Source organism: Larimichthys crocea, chromosome III, assembly GCF_000972845.2.
Source record: "Larimichthys crocea isolate SSNF chromosome III, L_crocea_2.0, whole genome shotgun sequence".
Classification (NCBI taxonomy): domain Eukaryota; kingdom Metazoa; phylum Chordata; class Actinopteri; family Sciaenidae; genus Larimichthys; species Larimichthys crocea.
In genome coordinates, this window is record NC_040013.1 from 19,540,290 (window position 1) to 19,563,157 (window position 22,868).

A 22,868-nucleotide genomic window follows, 5' to 3' on the forward strand; every position below is an offset into this window, starting at 1 on the left:
GCCAAATTATCCTGACTTTTACTCCACTGCATGAAAGTAAACCTCCAAAAAATGCTGGATCCTGCATTCAATAGCATTTTTTAATTCCTTAACAAGCCACAACAGACATTGTCCATTTTTTAACAGGAGCTAAGTGGGTCTGCAATAAACATTTAACACACATTTAATAACAAAAATCAAAACTAAACATCTTATACCTGTTTACTAATCATAACCATACCTGAGCTCTGTGGCAGAGTGCTTAGGAAGTCAGCATTAAACCCTCGACCAACCACAGAGCCATCAGTCCGGAAGAGCACTGTCAAGTAGTTGGAGGAGGAGTAAAACGTTTCTGAAATGCTGTTGCTGCTGTTGTTGTTGTTGTTTTGGCACACTTTCCCCAGATATCGTGAGCTAACAGACGGCCCATCATAGACTGCAATGTAGTCACAGGAGCAGCAGTTCTCCAGTCTGTTTTTTAAAAACATGATTAAAGCTTTTAATGATTGACTTATTGCAGCTTTTGGTATTGGTATCTGTATGTCTCCATTTGTAATTCATGTAATACTGCTGCACATTTATACTAATGATCTCCAAAAAGTCTCAACATTCTTCACTTACTGCAGGTATGTGAATGACAGGAAGACTCTTTGGTCATATGGAGCTCTGAGCTGCCAGACACAGTAGGCGTTGTCTTGGTAGTAGTTGGGGTAGTTTGGGCTGGAGAAAGTGCCAGAGCCAAACCTAGAGCCTCCACAGGGGCCTTCAGGAAAGAAGGTAGACAAGATAACACATAAATTACATAACATAAATGATCCATTCATTCACCTGTACTGTAGGATTTTGGAAGGTTTTCATACTTGCTGTGGTTGCACTTGTACTTGAATCGCAGTAAGCTACATGACAAAGAAAGGGGAAAAAAATAACATGTTCTTACTGTGAAAAACACACAACACCCATCTTACTTCAGACATATTTTAAGTTGAAAGTATGGTCAGCATCAGCAGTTACAGGTTTCTGGCATGTGTAGTACTTTTTGTTTCATTGTGCTTGAGTTGCAGAAAATTGTTCTCCAATTTGTGTACTCCATCAGAACTACTTGTTGTATTGTCAAACAGCTTCAGAAACCACCTTTTCAATATAACACAAAAACTAGCTTCAGATCCTTAATTAATTTCCCTTTGGTTTAAAGTTTAAAGGACTCCCACAGTGTGTCCAACCCCAGTGTTCCCCAGCAATCTCAATAGGAGACTCGTGATATTCTATTTACTTTGTCCAAATAAGTCAGGTATTCGGAAGAAACTGTGACCACAGTGTGCCACAGTGTTGCTTTCTGGTGGAACTTTTTTGTGACCATATATAATGAGCTTTGAGGGATACTCACAGTAGTAGTCATAACAACAGTTTCCATTGTATCTGCAAGAGCTTGAGCAGGAGCAGCTTCCCATGTAACTGCCACAGTAGTTGCGACATGAGGGCTGAGCTGGGAGACACAGGAGAGTATAAAACATGTCAGTAATTGATGATTTGTTTTATTCTGTCACATATACTGCAGGTAGTTGATTGGTTGGTTTTCATACGTGTGGTTGGTATGGCAGTGGGTGAGTAGCAGTAAGCTGCATGACAAAGAGAGGAGGATAAAATGATTACAATCTTTTACACGTCACAGTGTAAAACACACACACATGCTGTTTATTCTGCAACTGTCAACATGAGATATCATCGCACCATGTCTGTATGTGCTCTGTGATATTTGACTGACTGACTCCCACAGCAAAGAGGGAAGCAAAACCTGTTAGTGCTGTTAATTTGTTAGACTTTAGGCACTCACAGAAGTAGTCATGACAACAGTTTCCATTGTATCTGCAAGAGCTTGAGCAGGAGCAGCTTCCAAAGTTATAGCCACAGTAGTGACGACATGAGGGCCGATCTATGAGACACAGGAGAGCATAAAACATGTCAGTAATTGATTATGTGTTTTATTCGGTCACATATACCGCAGGTTGTTGAGAGGTTTTCATACCTGTGGTGGTTTGTATGGCGGGTCTGGTAGTGGACGCTGAGGAGCTACAGTAAGCTACATGACAAAGAGAGGAGGATAAAATGATTACAATCTTTTACACATCTTCTTACATTGTAAAACACACATTGTGATACACCTGCTGTTTATTCTGCAACTGTCAACATGAGATATTATCACGCTAAGTCTATATTTGCTCTGTGATATTTGACTGACTGACTCCCACAGCAAAAGACGAATGCAGAACCTGTTAGTGCTGTCGATTTGTTAGACTTTAGGCACTCACAGTAGTAGTCAGGGCAACAGTTGCCATAGTATTGACAAGAGCTTGAGCAGGAGCAGCTTCCCATGTGATAGCCACAGTTGTAACGACACGAGGGCCGATCTATGAGAAACAGGAGAGCATAAAACATTTCAGTAATTGATGATGTGTTTTATTCTGTCACATATTTTGCAGGTTGTTGAGAGGTCTTCATACCTGTGGTGGCTACGTCAGGTGAGGCAGTGGTAGAATAGTGGCACTGAGCTACATGACAAAGAGAGGAGAATAAAACAGTGTAAAACTGTAAAACCTCATTTCAAAGTTCATTTCTATGAAAAAGTTGGACAATAATTCAGTAAATTCCTTATTGAGGTAGTGGTGCATTTCAGTATGATGCAAGCTGTTTTTTTGTGTCGGTGCCGCGGCTTCACTGCTGAGCTTTGAGGGACATGATACTCACAGTAGTAGTCATGACAACAGTTTCCATTGTATCTGCAAGAGCTTGAGCAGGAGCAGCTGCCCATGTACCTGCCACAGTTGTAGCGACACGAGGGCTGAGCTGGGAGACACGGAAAAGTATAAAGTATGTCAGTAATTGATCTATGTATGTTTTATTCTGTCACATGTGCTGTAGGTTGGAGGTTTTCATACCTGTGGCGGGTGCGTCAGTGCTAGGAGTAGTTAAGTAGCAGTAAGCTACACGACAAAGAGAGAATTAAATGAATTACAATCTTTTTCTTACACCATAAAACACACACACACAGAACCTGTTAATACTGTTGATTTGCTGTTGATTTGTTAGACTTAGGCACTCACAGGTGTAGTCATAGCAACAGTTTCCATAGTATTGACAAGAGCTTGAGCAGGAGCAGCTTCCCATGTGATAGCCACAGTTGTAACGACATGAGGGCCGATCTGTGTGACACAAGAGTGTAAAACATGTCAGTAACTGATGATGTGTTTTATTCTGTCACATATACTGCAGGTTGTTGAGAGGTTTTCATACCTGTGGTGGGTGTGGTAGGTGAGTCAGTGGTGGATGAGTCGCAGTGAGCTACAGTACATGACAAAGAGAGGAGAATAACATGATTATAATAATCTTTTACAAATCTTCTTATAGTGTAAAACATAAGAAGATTTGTTGTTTTTTCTGCAACAAATCTTGCAGAAAAGATATTATCACACCATGTCTGTGTGTGCTCTGTGGAATTTGACTGACTCCCACAGCATAAGACAAATGCAGAACCTGTTAATGCTGTCGATTTGTTAGACTTAGGCACTCACAGTAGTAGTCATAACAACAGTTTCCATTGTATCTGCAAGAGCTTGAGCAGGAGCAGCTTCCCATGTACCTGCCGCAGTTGTAACGACATGAGGGCTGAGCTGTCAGACACAGGAAAGTATAAGATGTCATGTCAGTAATAGATTATGTGTTTTATTCTATCACATATACTGCATGTTGCTGAGAGGTTTTCATACTTGGTGTGTTGGGTGGAGTGGTCGGGGTATAGTATCCGCAGTAATCTGAAAGAAAGATAAGATTAAGAAAACTCTTCTTCACCTCTTTTAGTTAACACAAGGGTTAAATAATAGTGATCCTGATGGAGCTTGAAATCTGCTTGACACTTACACTGGTAGCCAGTTGTAGCAGTTAATAATCCTCCTCAGTAAAAGTCAAGTTTAATCGTTGTAGTTGGTCATGGTGGAGCTGGTTTTAGCTACTTATTTTACAGTTACCTCATTAAGTCCGGTGCTTTCTCAATCGAGGCATCAGGACCTCTCCAAAAGCTTATAAACTTATCATATGTTATTTTATGTAAAAGATCTTTATCTAAAAAGTAAGTAATAACTGTAACTGTGCAACATTTCCCTCTGAAATGTAGTGGAGTAGAAGTATATGGCTATGTTAAATAGAAATACTAAGGTACAGTAACTTAAAACTTACTTGAGTAAAAGTGCTTAGTTACTTACAGCTATAGTCTGAACAACAGGTCCCTCTGTATTCACAGCTTGAACTGCAAGAGCAGTTTCCAACGTGGTAGCTGCCGCAGTTGTATATGCAGGAACCTTCAGCTGCAGAAAGACCAGACAAAACTCATTTCATATGCTATAGCTGAGCATTACATCATATGTTGCATCTGATGGCATTATTCTTTTTATTGTAGCGTCAGTTTCTGTACCTCCCGCAGTTGTATAGTAGTAGCGTGTAGCACCTGATGGACGATGAGAAAAACAAAACAAGAGGTCACATGCGGCACTGACATGAAGACTAAATATAAGAACACATAAGTCATCTTTCCAACTAGTGCTCAGTCAAATGTTTCCGATTACTACCCTAAAAATTCAAATGCAAAACCAAAGAGACAAACAGAATATAGAAAATAGTGGACAATACCTTGCACTCCTTGTGAGAGGATCACACTGCAAAGAACCAAGAGAGTCCACATGGTGAATTCTTCACGTTCCAGCCTCAGCTGCTGATGCTTCAGATGCTGATCAGGGCTGCTTATAAAGCCAGCAGCCCAGTTAGACACTTTAATGTAGCCCTCATAAAGTTTCTGCTGCCACCAATAGCGATGGTGATAAATTATTATTATTATATCATTGTGCATGAGAAACACACACTTGGTTAACTATCATAAAGCGTACACAAAGTTTGTCTACCTCTAGCTTCAGGATGTGTTTTAAGGTATTTGCTTTAGACTTACGAGCAGAACTTCATGAGGGTTTTTGGGAACTTGAAAATTAGGTGATAATAAAATATCCATAGTGATCACACATGTGTAATTGTATAGCTTTTAAAACAAGGAAGATGGAACCACAAAACATTGCCCAATGCTGCGTAAAGTATCAAATAAAACCTCACCATACAGTAGCTTATAACTATACTGGAGACAAACGCACGTCTATAGTCTCAGTCAGCATATTCTGGCAAATACAATTTGTAGTTTATAGCTTAGATTGTTATGTATTAATTCAACCTTAAAGGTCCAGTGGGTAAGATTTAGTGGCATCTAATGGTGTAGTTCCTGCATTGCAAACCTCTGGCCTCATCAGCTTCTTTCTAGAGTGAAGGGGAAACTACAGCGGCTGTGAAACACAGAAAAAATCTAAAAGGCCCCATCTAAAGCCAAAGTTTAGTTTCTCTGTTGCGGGCTACTGTAGCAACATGGCAGTACAACACGTGGACAATTTTATATTTTCAGGTGATTATACACTGAATGAAAACATTTAATTATTGCAAACAGTGACCCCTGAATCTTATCTTAAAAAAATATTAAATATAAATTAAATTTCTTACTTGTATGTTTGTGTATACTTTTCAAAAATTATATTACTGTTATCAAGGCTAGGACATTTTTATTGTTAATAAAATATCTAATGCCATTGTCACTGGTCTGATCATTCATTAGTCACAAATAAAAATACATTTAGGGATTGTGAGACATAAGGTTAGGGTTAGTGTTTTAAAATGTATTTTTCCAAAAATATAAAATTTAAAGATAAACTGAGAGTTGAAACAAGAAAAGACACATGAATGTTTTATTTTTTAAAACTTTTTATCTAACCATCAGCATTATATTAATTATTATTTTTTTATATAGACTTTACGTTATTTATTACTGTAACAATGTTTGGAAAAGGTAAAACCAGGGCTGTAAAACATGTTGTTTCTCTTTCTGGTGAGAAAATCTAATGTTGAATCAGGTGTTTGTAAAGGATTTTTCTCATTATGTTCAAGGATGTTGCCTTTTGATTATAAATAAATAAACTTAATTGCTTAGTAAACTTTTTTGCCTGCCTAGGTGTTTGCTTCCACGTTGGGTTTGTTATCTCTGTGAGTTCAGTTGTAAAACATGTTTTTTATCAGTTTGATAGTGACACGTAGAGACACAGTATCAGTTTATTACATTTGCATTTATAAGACGTGTTATTAGTTGCTTTCAACAGGTCTCATTCGGTTAAAAAGCAAGATAGTTAGATATCTGTAGAATATATCATGATAAAAGTTAACTTGGTTCAAAGGACCAGTGTGTAGGAAGCAGGGACTTTTGCAGATTGCAACCAAATGAATAATCCTCACCTTGAAAGGCCCTCACTTTAGCCAGTGTTTGGTTTGCTCATTCTGGGCTACTGTAGAAACATTGTGGTGCAACATAGTGAACCTGCAGCCTCCACAGATAAAAAGGGATCAAGGCTATAACCAAAACATAACACTTCCTATTTCCAGGTGATTTCACATGAATGAAAATACACTTATAAATATTAGATAAAATTTCTGTTATATTCTGCCAATAGAATCCCCTAAATCATACACACTGAACCTTAATTGAGTTTTATTAAAAATGTATAGTAATCAGTAAATTTGCACTAATGACATGGAATGAATAATGTAAATAATGATTCATATGAATTATATCAGAAAGAGAAAGTAAACAAGTTAATACACGTGAAAACAGGATTACATGAGTAATAGAGGAACTATAATAGCAGAATAATATGACACAACGTGGAAATCAAAGTTTATTTTTTGCCTTCCCTCTTCTTGTTTTTCATATGTACATTTTAGTGATTAATATTCAGGTTTTCAGGTCTGCGTGATATGTGTTTGACCCCTGGAGTTGAGGAAAATTTTAAAAGAACATGCGTAATCACATAATAAACAAACAATTCCAAAATATGGTGAAACTTCAGTGAGTCAGTCTAATACACAAACAAGCCTGTCCTGCTTCCCACTCCTCCTTTGTGGAAGCTGGGCTCTCCTTTCACCCCATTTAGGATGCGCTTGCATCATCCTCCTAAAGTCAACATGTAGAGGGTCATTGGGTGGTCTCTTTCTTCTCTCTGTCAGACCTATTTATCTATAGCAGTAGTACGTCAGTACAAAGCAGGCTGTGAGTCATGGCAGCAGAGCCCCTGACTCAATGCGGCTTTGGTTAATCAGTAACCAGAATGGGAACACTGAGGGTGCAAGGCTGGGTTAAAGTAAGGGAGCAGAGGAGCCAGGACCTCATTCAGCACCTCACTCAGCAGCAGCAGCAGCAGCAGCAACAGCAGACATACACACACGGTAAGAGCAAACTTTGACTTAACCTCAGTAATTGACTTTTGAGTGTGCTATATAGTGAATGTACAAACTCATCAGAGGCGAGGGGAAATATTTGAGTTTAGAGTCTCATAATGGACGGGACTAATCTATGATATTCTTCAAAACCAAACAATTATCTTGTAGCTGTCTAAAAGTGGTGTACAAGAAAGCACCTCTGTCAAACAGTTTCTGAGATTTAGTTCAATTAAAGATTAATAATACAGCTAATTTCTGTAAAATTGCTATTAGAAGACAAGATTATGATGGATCCGATCATATAAAAATGGAATCTGGAATTCTGGATCTTAAGAGAGTGATCATGAATCAGACATATTAATTTTTTTTTCCAGTCATCTGATTCACAGGTGGGTTGATGGGTTCTTGTATTTAAGAACATTTGAGTGTACTGGATAAGGGATCAAGGCCATGTCCTGTGGTACATGTCCAAATAGAGAAAAACCCATTGTTTGTTCACCTCTTCCAAGAGTCCATCAGTCCACATTTCTGCAAATTCAACACAAAGGATAAAGTCCTATTTGTGCATATTGGAGCACTGACCCAAATTACTCTCCTTCACAGAGGTCTATGCATAAAAAGTGTTAATGAAGGAGAGAAAGTTGTCGTTCAACTTTAAACTGTTTACTGAAATGCCTAAATGAACAATAATCAAGTTAAATATTTTGTTCTATTATTATTACTCATTTTATGTGTAAAAGTGTGTTTTGCAGCTTACATGTATTAATATATTCTAGATATGCGTTTATTTGTGCAGTTATTAACATAAAATCCATCCATATTTTCCAATCCCAGTATCCAGAGTGGACATTTTTGTCTAAACGTACGGTGACAATTTGTAAATTTGTTTGATACCAGCCTGCATTCAGTCTGAAGGCTGCTTTAATAACATCCAAATGAGACATCCATCTTATTTTAGTCAGTGAACACATACAAATTCACACACAGACACACAGAGATGCGTCTTCATTATCTATGCGACCTCTGTTGCAGAGGGTAATGCCTGCTCTCATTCACTGGCCAGCAGGAGAGAGGACACACAAAGAGCAATCAATCCATCACTGACATGCTGCTCTGTGTCCAATGTTCCAATGTTCCTCCCAGCCAATCCTGTCAAAGACGGAAAACCAGATCCAGCCAGATTTCTTACGAAAAGCCCGCTAATAGTGATGTACCATTCACAGGCAACCCAGTGCTAAGTGCTCACTCAGACTCAAGGTGGTTAATAGATTGTTATACTCTAACTAAACTAAACTAGAAATATCTGTCTCTCTCCACACAGAAGGAATCGTTCAGGTGACTACCAACAAAAGGTAAAAATGCGGATTCTGCAGTCGCGTCTTCTTGCCCTCCTACTCTGCTGCTACCTCTCAGGAAGCCAGGCCAATCGTGTCTACGTTCACCCCTTCTATCTCTTTGCTGCTGAGAATGTCAGCTGTGAGACCCTGCAGCCCCAGACCCCCAAACCTCTGGAGACACTTCCTGTGGCACCCCTTGATATTGAGGTCCTGACACCAGACAGCAGGGACCCGTTGAAACTAGATGCCCAGAACATCACAGTGAGGACGGCGGTTCTGGCAGAGTTGTTGAACTCTCTGGGCCTGAGGATGTACCAGTCTTTCAGCAGCAAGCAGCAAAACACCGTCCTCTCTCCGGTCAACACCTTTGGATCCCTCATCACCTTCTACCTGGGAGCTTCTAAGATGACAGCAAACCCATACCTGGTCATTGATTTTGATTTGTTCTCATTGTAGAAAAGAAATAGTTCTGAATGATGGGATGTTTGATACGTCTGATTATCAGGTCTTGTACATTCACTCATTTTTTTCCCAATTCACTTCTTTCCTTCCAGACACTACTGGGCTTGAAAAAGGGCACCGACCCAGAGAACTGTCTGTCCTTAGTGGACGGGCACAAAGTTCTCAAGACCCTGCAGAGCATTAACTCTCTGGTGGACGATGGACCAAAAGATGAAATCACCACCCAGGTGTGGACCTTCATTCGCCAGGATGCTGAACTGTCTGAGGACTTCATTCAAGGCACACAGGACTTCTCAGACACATCATTCATCCGTGGCGTGGATTTCTCCAAACCTAAGGAGGCTGAGGAGCTGGTGAACACATTTGTGGACAAGACATCAGACGGGAAGGTGAAGAGTGTCTTCAAAGATCTGAACTCCAGCAGCAACCTTCTGTTTCTTACTTCCTTCAACTTCCAAGGTCTGTCTCCTCTCTTTTGTTTAGGCCTTGGTTAAGTTGCTTTTACAGAACACACAAATCAAGATGCATGACTTAAAGCTAAAGTTAACGTTGTATTTTAGAAGTGTGATGTGAACAGATACAACACTTGATAAACATTATATCAACTGCCCAATCCTGGTTCGTGATCACAGCCAGATTTGTAAAAATGTCTCTAGACATCTACCATACAGTATACCCAGACCCATGTTGATATCCCAAACTGAAATCCTGCAGATTACAGACTACTGTCAACTACTGCAGCACCTGATTGTGTTCTTGTGTTTAGGCAACTGGAGGACAGCCTTCCAACCAGAGAAGACCTCCTTGCAGGAGTTTCATGTGGATGAATCAACCACAGTGATGGCTCCACTGATGACCCACACGGGTCAGTATCACTACCTGAACGATAAGGTAAATCATAGTTCAGGAGATTTGTTTATAATGCTGATTTGTGTATTTTTGTTAACCACATATTTACATAGCTGTTAAGATATGAAATGTGCTACACTGATCTGTAATATGTCTTGTGTTATGATGAAGGTACAGCGGTGCACAGTTGTGAAGCTGTCTCTGAGCAAACGATCCTACATGCTGCTGGTCCTGCCTCATGAAGGGGCCAACCTCCGTGACATCGAGTCTAAATTGCGCACAGATGTCATGTCTGCCTGGCACGAGAACCTCCAGGAAGGGTGAGTAATAAAACACCTAAATACAGACCTCAGAAGTTGACGGACTAGAAACCTGAACGTGTCTTTCATCATATATCATAATGTGTCATGATATCAATGTAGAGAAAATTAGACCATACGGTGAGAAAGAGTCAGGTACTGTCCTGTATCTGTTCAATCACTTTCCATCTTAAAATTTCAAATCCAACCCTTTCTGTCCATCCACACAGTCTGTTGGAGTTGTCCCTCCCAAAGTTCTCCATGTCTTCTGTGAATGATCTGCGAGAACTTCTGACCAACATGGGTCCAAATGTTGAGGACCAACTTTTGGGCTCCCAGGCTGAGTTCAGTCAACTCAGCAACATTAAACCCTTCACTATAGACAAGGTGAAATAGATAAGTGGTTGTCTTGTAATATGTTCTAAAAAAAAATGTGTGTGTATCATTAACAGATCTCTCTGTCTCCTCTCAGGCCATCAACAAAGTTGTGTTTGAGATGTCAGAGGAAGGGGCAGAACCTCAGGATAAGATCCAGGAAGCTGGCATCCCTCTGAAACTGTCCATCAACCGGCCGTTCTTCTTTTCTGTCATAGAAGGAACGTCTAACGCCATCCTCATGTTGGGAAAGATCACCAACCCTACACTCTAAAGTTATATAGTGCTGAAAACCAACAAAAACCTCTGACATGAAAAATGTCCAACATAGCAGGCCCCATTTCTTATACTTCATCTACATCCTACAGCTTCTGCAGGTGCTGAAATCAATCATGTAACAGACATCTCATTTACATCATACCCTTGTTTTTCCACAGACGGTACATGAGGAATGAAGCACAAACCTCATTCACAAAGGATCTATCGTTATTCAACAGTGTTATCTCTCGACACCAAGCTGATTTATGAAAACAGTATTTATGAAAACCTGTTACTTTAAGCTGAGTTGTTCTCAAGCAGCCTGTTAAAAAATCCTTCTTTTTTTTTTCTTCCTGTAAAATTTATTACAGCAGAGTTCTGTACAGTATTTTTCAGTAGAGTAGGTACAGAAACCACGAGGCTCAGTGATGAAAGACTAATGACGATGTATATTGTAACTAAGAGTTTATTTTTGTTTTGTTACGATTTGTGATTGATGTAATAAAACATTTGTATCCCATCATAGTGACAATATCTTGTTTTTCATTACCACTGCAATGCTTCACGAGTTTTGTATTGATAGGCGTTACTTTAACAGGTCAGAAGAGAGAAGCCTACAAAACCGGACTGCAGGGAATTGATGCACTAGATGTTATTCAACTCTCTTGTTAGAGATTTATGACCATTTATTGCTGAGAGTGGAAATAGGGATTAGACACCTACTTATTTAGACAATTATCTATTTTGGGAACCATATCATCAACTACTGTACACCAACTAGCTAAACACAAGACTGTAATTTCTCAGAATCACATCTTGTCACTTACTCCTATATATTCTATATACACTCGTATATATTCCATCAGAGTGGAGAACATGGAGAGGTCACTCGGTTAAAGAATATCAATTACTTGAGGGATAATGCAGTGTTCTCTGCAAAACAATAATAAAAAGATTATTCATTTCAATTTAAAACATCTTCATAATTGATTAACTATTACGAGTCAAGCAAGTAATGCACTACCCGAACATGTGGTGTCATGTTATACCGATATTGACAATAATAATCATGATATTTAAAGGTGAAATATTGATATTGTGTTAATAATACACATATGATAACAACATGTTAACAATCAAGCAACAATTTCTGTTCTTACTTATATAGTACATGGCAGTAATGCACCTTTATGCTGGTTATCATTGTTACAGTTAAGTAGAATTTGACTGACAGCTATAGATATCGCAATAATACAGATACTGTGAATTCTTTTGATAATGTAGTGAAATTCATAGAGTGACATCCGTATCTTCTACATTACATCTTATCGATGAATACTAGAAAATCTATGATTAAAAACTCTAACTATATAATGTATTAATTAAGACTTTGATTTAGATATAGTGTATATTGGTGACATTTTTTTCAGTCACTTTGTTGTGTGTAATGATGACTTGTATAACTTGCACAACTCTCAGAGTCCTGTAGCTTTCTTGGTAATCCTGAGGAGAAGGAACAGGAATAATATAATATAATATAATAGAAATATATAATATAATATAATGTAATATAATATACAACTGCAACAATCTTTGCAATAAAACATACAAATTCAACACTGTATGCAAAGCTCTTTATTTTATTCCCACATTATGTTATATTAGGATAAACATATTAAATTACACAACTTTGATTTGAACATAAATGTACATGTTACATCTTCTTTAAGATGAATCCTTCACCATGTAGCAGAAATTAGACAAACAGAATAACGATTGACATTTTCTCTGAACACCTTAGACCTAAAACTTGTTGTGCGACATTCCCATAGCCCTTAATATGATCAGTACAAGTACAGCAGTGCGTATCGCCAGCATCTGGCATCAGTTGTTTTATGAAGAAACATTTCATGTACCATGTAGTCTCATGAAATAGTTTCTGATTCCAGGATTTGCAGCTTGATCAGATGCAACTGGTTAAAAGGTTTTGCACTGTGGCTCTGAAGTCTGCATTAAACACATATGTTTCTGTATAAAAAGGTTGAAAATGGTTTCAGTAGTGTCCCTATATTCATATACATTCCTGCGCTGATCATTATAACTGTTACCAGACCATGACTTTGGCCTGGTTTTTTTTTCCTTCACAAGTCTTCAGAAAATGCAGGGATGAGTGCAGCACGTAAAAGAGTCTGTCACCTTTTTACTGGTTGTGTTCAGCGAGTTCTCTGGCCTCTTTCACAAGGTCCATCAGAGTGGAGAACACGGGGATGTCACTTGGCTGAAGACCCATCTTCTGGATCTGAGACAAACGACAGTACAGAGCATGAGAATAATCAAAAGTATTTCAGGTTACAGAAGTTAGTAACAGTTTGTCCGTGTGTGTTTGTGCACGTGTCACCACCTACCTGTTCCCCCAGGTATTCCACATCCAGTGCCAGCTGAAGTCGGATCTTGCCGTCGTCTGTAAGGCCACCGTTCGCTCCCGTCGTGGTAGTCGTGGTTGCACCCTTTCTGGCTTGCTTTAGTCGCTTCAGACTCTCCTCCATCTTTCTTACTGAACTCAGCACCTCTGAGATGGTCTCATAGTACCTGAACAACAGAACGATGTAAAATGAACAGCAGCTGGAATAGCTTATTCTGTAAACAGCACAGGCACAGGCTCTACTTTTTAAATCTTAAACACTGGTACTGTACAATGGATCAATGTATGTTTGCAGGTGCGTATTCGTGTTTATTCTGTATTACCTCTGTGTGCAATCTGACAGTGCAACTCGCAGCCACTCTTGTGCCGTAGACGGGGTGACTAGACCTGTTGAGTCAGTCAGCAGCTGATGTAAAGGACGTAAGGCGTTGTCCATGTAGGCTGATGCACGCACAGGCACATCCTGTTCAGGGAGGAAGTAGAATGTTGTATGCACAGCGAGGTGTGATGAAATACACGTTGATAGAAAGCTCCATTTAAAGTTCATGGTTAATATGCTGTCCGGACATTTCTGTCACAACAGCTCCAGAATCAATTTCAAAAGGTAAAATATAAATAAAATATATCCTGGTAACTCTAAGTATCTGCTGACACTGATAAATACTGAAGAGTTATCAGGACATCCGTATTCAAAAGTTATTGGTGTGTCTGTGTGCTGTATGTGTGTTTCCTCCTATATTCACTGTGCAATAGTGACTCCCAATAACAAGGACTATGCCAATAATGCTACAGAAAATGTTGATATAGAAAACGGAGGTACCTAAAATGGAGGATTGGGTTGAAGCGATGCATAATATTTTTATAATGGAAAAGCTGACTTTCTCAGTTAGACTAGAATCAGATAAATTTAAGATTTTATGGAATAACTGGGTTGATTTTGTAACAGCATTTAGAACAGACTTTATCTGGTAAAAACAAGGGATCTTATGGACCCCCTTGGTTCTGGCTACACATTTTAAATGTTTAAGGTTTACAAGATTGTGTTCAGCATTTTCCTTCATCAGGAGTGAAAGGACTTTATATGAGGGGAATGAAAATGTGGTTGGTAGGGACTCATACTCATATGTAGTGTACTGAATTTTGTGTTTAATTGTGAAGTTTAGTATATTTATGTCTATGATCCCTGGTGTGAAGTATTTGCATGATCTACATACATGGAAATCAAATGTGTGAGATGCTGAATGTTAATGGAACAATGCTGAATGGATTCAATAAAAAGATAATTACAAAAAAAAAAAAAGAAAATGTTGATATAGTTGCAGCTAAACAGCAGCATTGCATTGACGAAGTAATGCTATTAGCCATTAAGGAGCAGACAGACTAACTGAGCGAGTAAGCGAGTGGAGGAATGAATGATGAGCGTGTTTTACAGAAAATTCTTGGCACAAGGTCAACTAACTGGAGTCCAGTAAGTGGACCTTGATTTTTTTTTTTTTTTTTTTTTTTTGGTCAAACTGCCATTTTCAAGATCGATTATTAACCTTTACTGTAAATGATTACGTTACTTTCTGGAACTCTGATGTGTTTTAGAGTCCCCACATTGGTTTCATTAATATACAATGCAAAGGCAAATAATAACGTCTGAATGAAATGCCATTCGAATATTAACATGCGTAATAAATCTGACCATTCAATGATTTTCAAAATATGAAATTGTGACCTTTAAGTCGAGCATTTCCATCAGGAAAAAAATGCATACGTGACAACACAGTTCCGAGTGCATTAGCCCTCCAGGTTCTGACTAAACCTGACTATCAGTGCTTTCCGATGTTTGTTCATGTGTATGCTTGCAGCTTCACTGACCTTATTAGTTCTGCGGTAGAGCCGTGGAACCTCAGAGGCACTCTTCAGGAAGCGGCAACTGCGTTCAGTCAGATGCTGGGTCATCCTGGTGTTCAGAGTGGGGATGCTACTTGACAGGCAAGCCTTGGAGTCTAATAAAGCATCTGAGACAGAAGAGAACACTAGTAAATGCAAAAGTACACACTGCTTAGAGTCTGAGATACCTATGCTGTGCTATAGCCAAGGACAATGAGCCAGGACATTATTATATCTTGTGACAGAAATATTGTCTTGGAAGATGTTTAAAAGCCTGGTGGTGATGAAATGGCTACATTTTAAATGTCAGTGATCATTGATTTATGTTTGTTTAATTACAAGACTACAGCAGACAAAATAATTACCCCCAAAAGATGTGAAATTCCACTCGAGTCAGTTTCTGTTCAAGTAAACATCTAATTATGTCCTAGAGTATGCTAGAGTCATAAAATCACCTGCACATTTCTTTCTAATTTTTTTTTTCATGACAAAACATTGCAGAGTAAGATGGAGCAAACACAACACAAAGGCATCGTATATGGGTAGCTCACCTTCCACAACAGCAAAATTTTTGAATCCAATGGCCTCTAACCGCCGTCTGACCATCTGTGACAACTCTGATACCTAAGAGACAAAAGAACAATTCTGATGACAGCGATGCCAAATTTAGAAGATTAACCCAGTAAAAGTCTAAAATCAACTTATGTGAATACATGTGTTTAGTTTGTGTGTGTGTGTGTGTGTGTGTACCTGCTCCTGCAGCTTTTGGATGTCAGCTGCAATATAGACCAGTTGTTTGGTGGACAGGGAGGTAGGACTCCCACTCTCGCTACCGCCCTCATCCATTGATGTTCGGCTGGAGGTGGAGGAGGCTGAGCTCGGCAGAGGCCTGGTTGGCTCTTTAGTCACTTCTGGGGCTGGGGTCTTGGTCAATACCTGTGCGGACACCGATCAAGATTAAAAAAAAAAAAAAAAAGAGGAGCAAGTTGCAGCAACAGGCTATTCACTCTTAAAAAATATTTTTAAATCATTACATTCTTCGGGTTTATTTTTAGTTTACCTCATCAAGAAACTTGGCATATCGTGCGTAGAGCTGCAACGTGAGCTTCCAGAGGCGATGAGCCAGAGGTGACAGATAGACTTTGTCTGACCAACATCTCACTAGACAGGAGCACAACACCTCAGATACCTGCAGGTGGTATGCACTGCCAGCTGGATATGAACAGACAGAAATACACATTTGTTACTGCAGGTAAAATATTAGGTACACACAGGCGTTCAAGATAGAAGGTATTCACACCTGGTGCCGCCTCTAGTCCATCACTTATGGCATTCTCCAGACTTCCTGCTATTTCCTTGTACCTGAAAAACAAGAGGCGGCACACAGAGAGTGGAAGAACAAAACAATCAATGTGTTGTCAGCTGATTTCTTCTTGCATCAGCTCTGATGTGAACACGCTCATGTTGAAACATCGCGTGTGCGTTGGAAATTATGGACTTTTCCAGACAAGTTGTACTGTGCAGGTGTGTATTGAGAAATGAGGACACAAGCTCTAATCTTTACAGTGCGTGCGTGTGTTTGTGGGGGCGGGAGGAGATTGACAAACAGTAGACAACTTCTCTGCTTTTTCACACAAATCAATGGCGATTCAGTCAAGGTCCAGTGTCATGTTTATGGGTTGTGTTTAGTAATGCGCTGACACACATCCTCGATTTTCATTTTGCTTCTTGTCATCATTCTGCAAGAAACTTACACCCATAAGCAATTTTCCAGATTCCAATAATAATAAAAAAAGAAAAAGGGCTTTGTTCATCTTGTGAACTTCTGCCAACTTGTCTTTTGCCCCTCAAACATGCTGACAGGCTGCAATTTTAATCAAAGTTTGTCTCTTGAGTCATTAAAGCAAGAGCCCGACAATTCCTCATAATACACGCTGCGCAGAAATTTCACCTTCACCAATGTCTGACCATATTGACCACATGTATGAGGTTCCAGGAAGTCTTTAAGTAGTTGTATAGCTTTCTCCCCCCCAGATTTCTGGAACTCTCACCTAACACTATGGTTGGCCAGCTGTGTGGCGATGAGAACGAAGCCGCAGTTTGGACTTCTCTCTCTCGCTTTCTTTTTGCAAAATTATGAGCGTCTGCCAGGAGAGACCCTTTCCCCTTCGAGGGTGGCCGTTCAAAACAACTGTCAATACTTTTGCACTCTGATGTAGCCAGACAACACAACCTACAAACCAGTGTGACATACACAGTGTAATCTATAAGCTGTATTATAATATATAATATGCACCGTAGCTGAAAGTAGACAGGGAGGTTCCATTTGTTGTGGAAGCTGGTATATGAGGGGTGTACTCTCAGTCTCTTCACACTGGCCTGCGAGCTGCACTGACGCTCGAACTTCCGCACAAACTCCATGCTCGCGCTGTAACGCTAGAAAAGAAGGTAAAGAGTCAGCAGAGGTGAAACAACTTAATATATATAGCTCTGAAGGATGAGACAGCATACAGTAAACAAAAGCTTTAAAAAAAAGTGAAAGCGTGCGCCAGCTGTGTCACTGTGGCTGTACCTCAAAGAATATGTCGGGGTTTCCAGGGTTGAAGAGGTACGCCAACCTCTCCTCGATCCCTTTGATCATCTCCGGCCACACAGAGTTCACCAGGAAATCATAACCTGGCACTGTGTCAGCTTTGTCACTGAGGGTAGAGGCGGCAGCAGCATATTAAAAATATATTACATCATCTACATTGTCACTGCTTCTGCCATTCATTTGTTTTTTTTTTTCAGCACAAACTAGGAACAGTAATTATTTTAGAAAAAAACACCAGACAGAAACTGTCAGAGTTGACACTTTTATGACAGAAATGTTCAAATATGTCGAGAAAATGATGCATGGAAATGATGAAGATCAAATATTCTGAATGCAACAGAAAGCAGCCAATTAGAGGCTTTCAACACACAACAAAGAACTACTTGATCTGTGCATGCTTTGAATTAATTTGCCTCCATATTGATGTTATCAATACCTGGATATGGCTCCTCCAGTAACCTCCCTAAGTAGTCTACAGTGATGAGGAACAAAATCCAACAGTCTGGAGTACATCAGCTGGAGACCATTTGAGCTGGACTTCACCACCTCTTCTACAATCACCTAAAAGAGGGAGAGAACAGGAGAGGATGTTCTGGTTAAGTTATAAATAAATATATTCAAAAGAAGACGTCAGTAATAAACAGTATATTAAGTGTTAAGTGTGACGTGTTTACCTGGTCCATATATGGTTTAACCAGCACCTGGCCTACTAAGGCCTCTGCATCTCGAGTCTTGTCTATGGTGGCATATGTCCTCAGGCAGTGACGCACCATGTCCACATTGGATGTCTGCAGACCCTCGATCAGTAGGCCCTCCAGAGACTGCTGCAGCATGGAGGTGATCCCTGCAATGCGCTGGCAGAGGACAGAACCTTATCACATACACAGTTAAAAGAAAAGAAAAGAAGTATATTCCAGCAAACACATAAACATAACAAGAGAATCATGAATCAATGCAAAAACTAGGAACTCTGTTGATTGAAGAGAACAGACACAGACGGACTGCAGAGAAACTGATTATCTTTGTTAAATAATTACGGGACCGATAGATTGACAGAGGAGCAGTCAGACAGATAAACTGACTAAGAGAGTGGCTATTGCTTCATCAGCTGTCTGACTGATTGACCTATTAACACTCACAGGTCTGACTTTGTCCAGAAGGGGCATGCCTTTACTCTGCACAGCGTGGAACTGCAGCTGGTTGAATTCTGTAGCAATCCTCTCCAGGATCTGACCTGCTAACAAGGGACTGTACATATACAGACAGACATGAAGTCAGACACAAAAAATACTGCACTACGACCTGCCCTCATTCCCCCACACATTATCTTTACAGTTGGTTTGTTAGCGTGTCAGTTTCCCACCTGCTGATCTCCAGAGAGCTGGATTCCTTGGAGTTCTGTGAGTGGAGGATCTTCTCAATCTTCTCCACTGAGCGCACCACCTGAATCAGCCTCAATACACACACCTGATAGATGGGATAATAAAACAATGGCGATAATTAGTTGAGATCATCCTGCAGAGTGGAAGTAGAAGTAATTCAAACGCAGGTTAACAGTCTGTGTGGCACCAAATACAGCTTGTTGAAAATCATAAAACAATTTTTTTTTTTTAAATAACTGAAGTCAGACAGGAAGACGAGGAGCTAAAACCTTTTTTTTCTGCAGATCTTCCTGTTTGGACAGCTGGCTGTCTATAGCCTGAATCACTTCACTAACACAGGAGCGCAGACTCTGCAAGAGATAGCAATGAGAAACATTCATGAACACTGTGGGAGGAATTAATCAAAGCGTACAGTTCATTCAGTCGGGACACATACCATAACCTCCTCTCGTAGCTGTCCGAGTGGCACAGAAAGCTGATTGAGGGCTTTGTCCATCCCCACCTGAGATGAACGAGCAGAGATCTGAGATTAGGAGCAGTCTACCCTCACACTATCACATTTTTTTATGTTTTTTTTTTTTTTTTAGAGCCCAACAGAACTGAACTTTTGGAGCTGATGCCAATTTTGATACATGAGAATAAAAGCCAGACAACAAATGGCCAATATTCTTCTCAAAGCAAAAAACCCTGTAGCAACCAATAATGTACTGAAGTCCAATAATGTAATACCTGCCAATAACGTAATAATTTGGGCTATTTTAAATGTAATTACGCCAATAACGTAATAACATGCCAATAATGTAATAAAGTTTTTTACGTTATTGGCTTAGCATTAAAAAAAGTGTTATCTGATAATGTAATAATACATAAACAGGACTGCATTTCTTGGAAATAAAAGATTATTCTGCAGTTTTTGTGCAGTTTGCTCATCAAAAATATATTAAGTGCATGGCGTACTCACCAAGGCTGCGTAATTATGGTTATTTAGACTATTGTTTATTTGCTTAGACATGTATATTCATAATGTCATTGTTATGGAGGGATATTATTAAATTCATTACTGTGAAGTGTCTATGGCAGTTAGAAGAGAACAGTCATGTGACCTACATGTGTTTGTGTTCGATAAAAAAAGTCTAATCAGTCTAAGTTATTACTAAGTTATTACATTACTGGCACGTTATTACATTATGGCATGTTATTACATTACTGGTTGCTACAAACCCTGTTATCAAAGTCGACAGTAGCAGCATTACATAACATAACACCAGTGACCCTTGTTTCCATCCAGGGGGTCCCTGTGGATACTGTAGAGGAGTATTAGTACCTGGGGGTGTACTTGAATAATAAATTGGACTGGACAAGAAACACAAAAAGGGCCAAAGCCGACTCCTCTTCCTAAGAAGGCTGAGGTCCTTTAACATCTGCCGGACAATGCTGAGGATGTTTTATGAGTCTGTTGTGGCCAGTGCGATCTTCTTCGCTGTCACATGCTGGGGCAGTGGGCTGAAGATCGCAGACACCAACAGACTAAATAAACTGATCAGGAGAGCTGGTGATGTCGTGGGGTAGGAGCTGGCAGGCTTCAGTCCATATTGGACAATGCCTCACACCCTCTCTACGACACACTGACTCTGCTCGGCTCCTTCAGCAGAAGACTCCTCTCACTTAGACGCACCACAGAGCGACACAGGAAATCATTCCTGCCTGCGGTCATTAAACTCTATAACGCCTCCCTCAGAGAGTCAGACCGCCTTCTGTAATCTGACACAAACACTCGATCACTTTTTGCAGTTGTTGCACATTATTTAACTGTAAATTTGATCTTTTATATATCTTTTTTATACATATGCTGATCTTAATAGATGATTACTTATTTAACATGTTGTTTTTGTTTGTATACCTGGAGTATTGTAACAAAAATAATTTCCCCCTGGGATTATTTAAGCATTTCTGATTCTGATGAGATATCTGCTCGTATTAAACAATGAACATAACTGACATATTTGGCATGATATTTTTGTACACACCAATACCAATATGTTTGTGATAAAATCAACTAAAAGTGATGTGTGTGGCCAAAAAAATATCATAACTAAAGATGAAGCTTTCCTTTTCAACATGTTAACAGACACTGACAGTGATGCCTTCATTGTCTCCTGTGGACTACAAGCTGCTGCTGCTGCTGCTGCTGCTGTCGTTGTTGTAGTAAAGTTAAAAGTTTTGCAGTGTGCAACATTAATCCGGACTGACCAGGTTGGTGGAGAGGTTAACAAAGTCGGCGTAGTCCTTGTTGATGAGCTCCACCATGGCTGTCTTCAGCAGCTTGTAGTAAAGCTCCAGGTCCTCTCTCATCTCCTCCAGCTGGACCTGTTTGCGACACTCGGCCACAAACTGGTCGACGTCAAAGTCATCCTGCAGACAGACAGACCAGAAGGAGACAGACAGACAGAGAGACAGACACGTTTAGAGAGGACAACAAACAGGACAGAGGTTCAACAAACAGGACCACAGCTGGTTTAGCATCATACGCTATCGTCAGCCTCATCGTTACCTTCATAAAAACATCCTTATCGAAGCACAAAGAGTCTGGTCCCTTCGGTAGATTCATGTTGGGTTATAAAACAAAAGCAGAGCCACGACACAGACACAGAGACAGTCTCAGAAACAGTCTCAGACACAGAAACTGTCTCACGCCTCTCGCAGCTAGCTGTAACCGAGCTTCCGCAAACATGGCAAGCGCACCAACGAGGAAGAAGACTTCACTCGGACAGGTGACAGTGATGCTGCAAGCGCCCCCGAGAGGCAGCGACAGGTAACTGCACCGTGGCAAGGACAGGACAGGCGTCCAAAACAAGCGTCTTTTTAAGCCTAGAGCACTAATGTTGGGTGATTTTCACCCACACAATTCTTGTCATGTGATTTCCATTGTGTTGCATTGGTTTTCTTGGGTAGCTTCAGCCTGCTCACTGATGTCGTTATTGCTATGTTTGTTTCCCTCCTCCCATCTATGGTTTTTTCAAGGGTGATTTTCACCCGACGTTAGTGATAGTGAGTCCCATTTTTTTGTCTATCTGAAAGACTGTGCCTTTACCAGACAAGGCTCACATGTCCCAGGAATGGGTGGACCAAAGAACAAGTTCCCAACTCCATTATTATTATTTTTTTGTTAGGAATTTTCTGGTTAAGGATTACCTAATTTTTCAATAACTTTGTCCTCCATGGTACCTTTTTTTATTTTATGTGATATTGTATATTGGGAAATTAAAGAAGAGTACTACAATTTGGCATACAGTGTAACTGTATTTTATATGGGATATTATATCTGGTAAAATATACCCAACGTTCATTTCATGTGACTCTATTACTGTCCTCAGGGGTCTTCAATCTTTTTCAGCCCAAGCACCCCTTGGACAAGAGACAAACAGAACAGGGACCCCCATATCTAATTCATTTTTTAATAACTATACTATATAATTGTTGTGGTTAAATTGCTGGAGTCAAAGGTCAATGCTGAGGTCAGGAAGGAGGAAAGTGTTCAGGAGCCTCTGATGTCTTATGCTGTATTATTTATTGACGCTTGATCAAGGAGAATTAGAGACACTCTCAAAGTTCATCAGAAGTGCCTGAGTCGGTCTCACATTCTGCCCAACTCATCCTGGTGGATCGACTTTAAACCCAAAGATAACA

General features: G+C 39.8%; 3 protein-coding genes across 5 annotated transcripts in view; 1 reads left to right on the forward strand and 2 right to left on the reverse strand.

The window, feature by feature from the left end:
- The window catches only part of LOC104928879 (deleted in malignant brain tumors 1 protein), a 6,766-nt gene extending 2,052 nt beyond the window's left edge, over positions 1-4,714 (reverse strand). The window contains exons 1-14 of one of the 2 annotated variants that reach the window (XM_027278232.1): positions 4,657-4,714; positions 4,442-4,474; positions 4,233-4,334; positions 3,741-3,785; positions 3,546-3,644; positions 2,478-2,525; positions 2,286-2,384; positions 2,003-2,056; positions 1,811-1,909; positions 1,560-1,595; positions 1,364-1,462; positions 840-875; positions 601-742; positions 221-450 (exon numbers count right to left, since the gene is read on the reverse strand). In XM_027278232.1, coding sequence (XP_027134033.1) covers positions 221-450; positions 601-742; positions 840-875; positions 1,364-1,462; positions 1,560-1,595; positions 1,811-1,909; positions 2,003-2,056; positions 2,286-2,384; positions 2,478-2,525; positions 3,546-3,644; positions 3,741-3,785; positions 4,233-4,334; positions 4,442-4,474; positions 4,657-4,708 — 1,174 coding nt within the window. In that variant the 5' untranslated portion in view covers positions 4,709-4,714. Of the gene's footprint in view, positions 1-220; positions 451-600; positions 743-839; positions 876-1,363; positions 1,463-1,559; positions 1,596-1,810; positions 1,910-2,002; positions 2,057-2,285; positions 2,385-2,477; positions 2,526-2,721; positions 2,821-2,912; positions 3,017-3,545; positions 3,645-3,740; positions 3,786-4,232; positions 4,335-4,441; positions 4,475-4,656 lie in introns of those variants that run through there. The other variant, XM_027278233.1, reaches the window with a different exon arrangement.
- Positions 4,715-7,199: 2,485 nt separating this feature from the next.
- Positions 7,200-11,426, forward strand: agt (angiotensinogen). The gene is made up of 7 exons (XM_010743234.3): positions 7,200-7,332; positions 8,648-9,089; positions 9,218-9,584; positions 9,892-10,016; positions 10,146-10,294; positions 10,504-10,660; positions 10,746-11,426. The coding sequence occupies exons 2-7, from the start codon at positions 8,685-8,687 to the stop codon at positions 10,920-10,922; spliced, it is 1,380 nt and encodes a 459-aa protein (XP_010741536.2). The 5' UTR covers positions 7,200-7,332; positions 8,648-8,684; the 3' UTR covers positions 10,923-11,426.
- cog2 (component of oligomeric golgi complex 2) lies at positions 11,246-21,891 on the reverse strand. Of its 2 annotated transcripts, XM_027277906.1 has the most exons (19): positions 21,733-21,891; positions 21,432-21,593; positions 19,618-19,683; positions 19,451-19,531; positions 19,163-19,266; positions 18,939-19,047; positions 18,474-18,653; positions 18,236-18,360; positions 17,779-17,905; positions 17,503-17,642; positions 16,507-16,568; positions 16,267-16,418; positions 15,957-16,142; positions 15,758-15,830; positions 15,192-15,334; positions 13,652-13,791; positions 13,312-13,495; positions 13,103-13,205; positions 11,246-12,409 (listed from the first exon to the last, which is right to left on the reverse strand). In XM_027277906.1, exons 1-18 carry the CDS (start codon positions 21,787-21,789, stop codon positions 13,107-13,109), a joined length of 2,190 nt encoding a protein of 729 aa, XP_027133707.1. In that variant the 5' UTR covers positions 21,790-21,891; the 3' UTR covers positions 11,246-12,409; positions 13,103-13,106. The 2 variants fall into 2 exon arrangements, with proteins under 2 accessions (XP_027133707.1, XP_010741537.2); XM_010743235.3 differs by lacking the exon at positions 11,246-12,409 and having other exon boundaries at positions 12,527-13,205; positions 21,733-21,890.
- Between the last annotated feature and the right edge of the window lie 977 nt (positions 21,892-22,868).

Coding starts and splice junctions, on each gene's coding strand:
- agt (XM_010743234.3), top strand. CDS start 8,685: ATGCGGATTCTGCAGTCGCGTCTTCTTGCCCTCCTACTCTGCTGCTAC. Junction 10,017..10,145: donor ATCACTACCTGAACGATAAG/GTAAATCATAGT, acceptor GTTATGATGAAG/GTACAGCGGTGCACAGTTGT. Junction 10,661..10,745: donor AACCCTTCACTATAGACAAG/GTGAAATAGATA, acceptor GTCTCCTCTCAG/GCCATCAACAAAGTTGTGTT.
- cog2 (XM_027277906.1), bottom strand. CDS start 21,789: ATGAATCTACCGAAGGGACCAGACTCTTTGTGCTTCGATAAGGATGTT. Junction 19,267..19,450: donor AAGATCTGCAGAAAAAAAAG/GTTTTAGCTCCT, acceptor CCCATCTATCAG/GTGTGTGTATTGAGGCTGAT. Junction 15,335..15,757: donor AAATTTTGCTGTTGTGGAAG/GTGAGCTACCCA, acceptor CTTCTGTCTCAG/ATGCTTTATTAGACTCCAAG.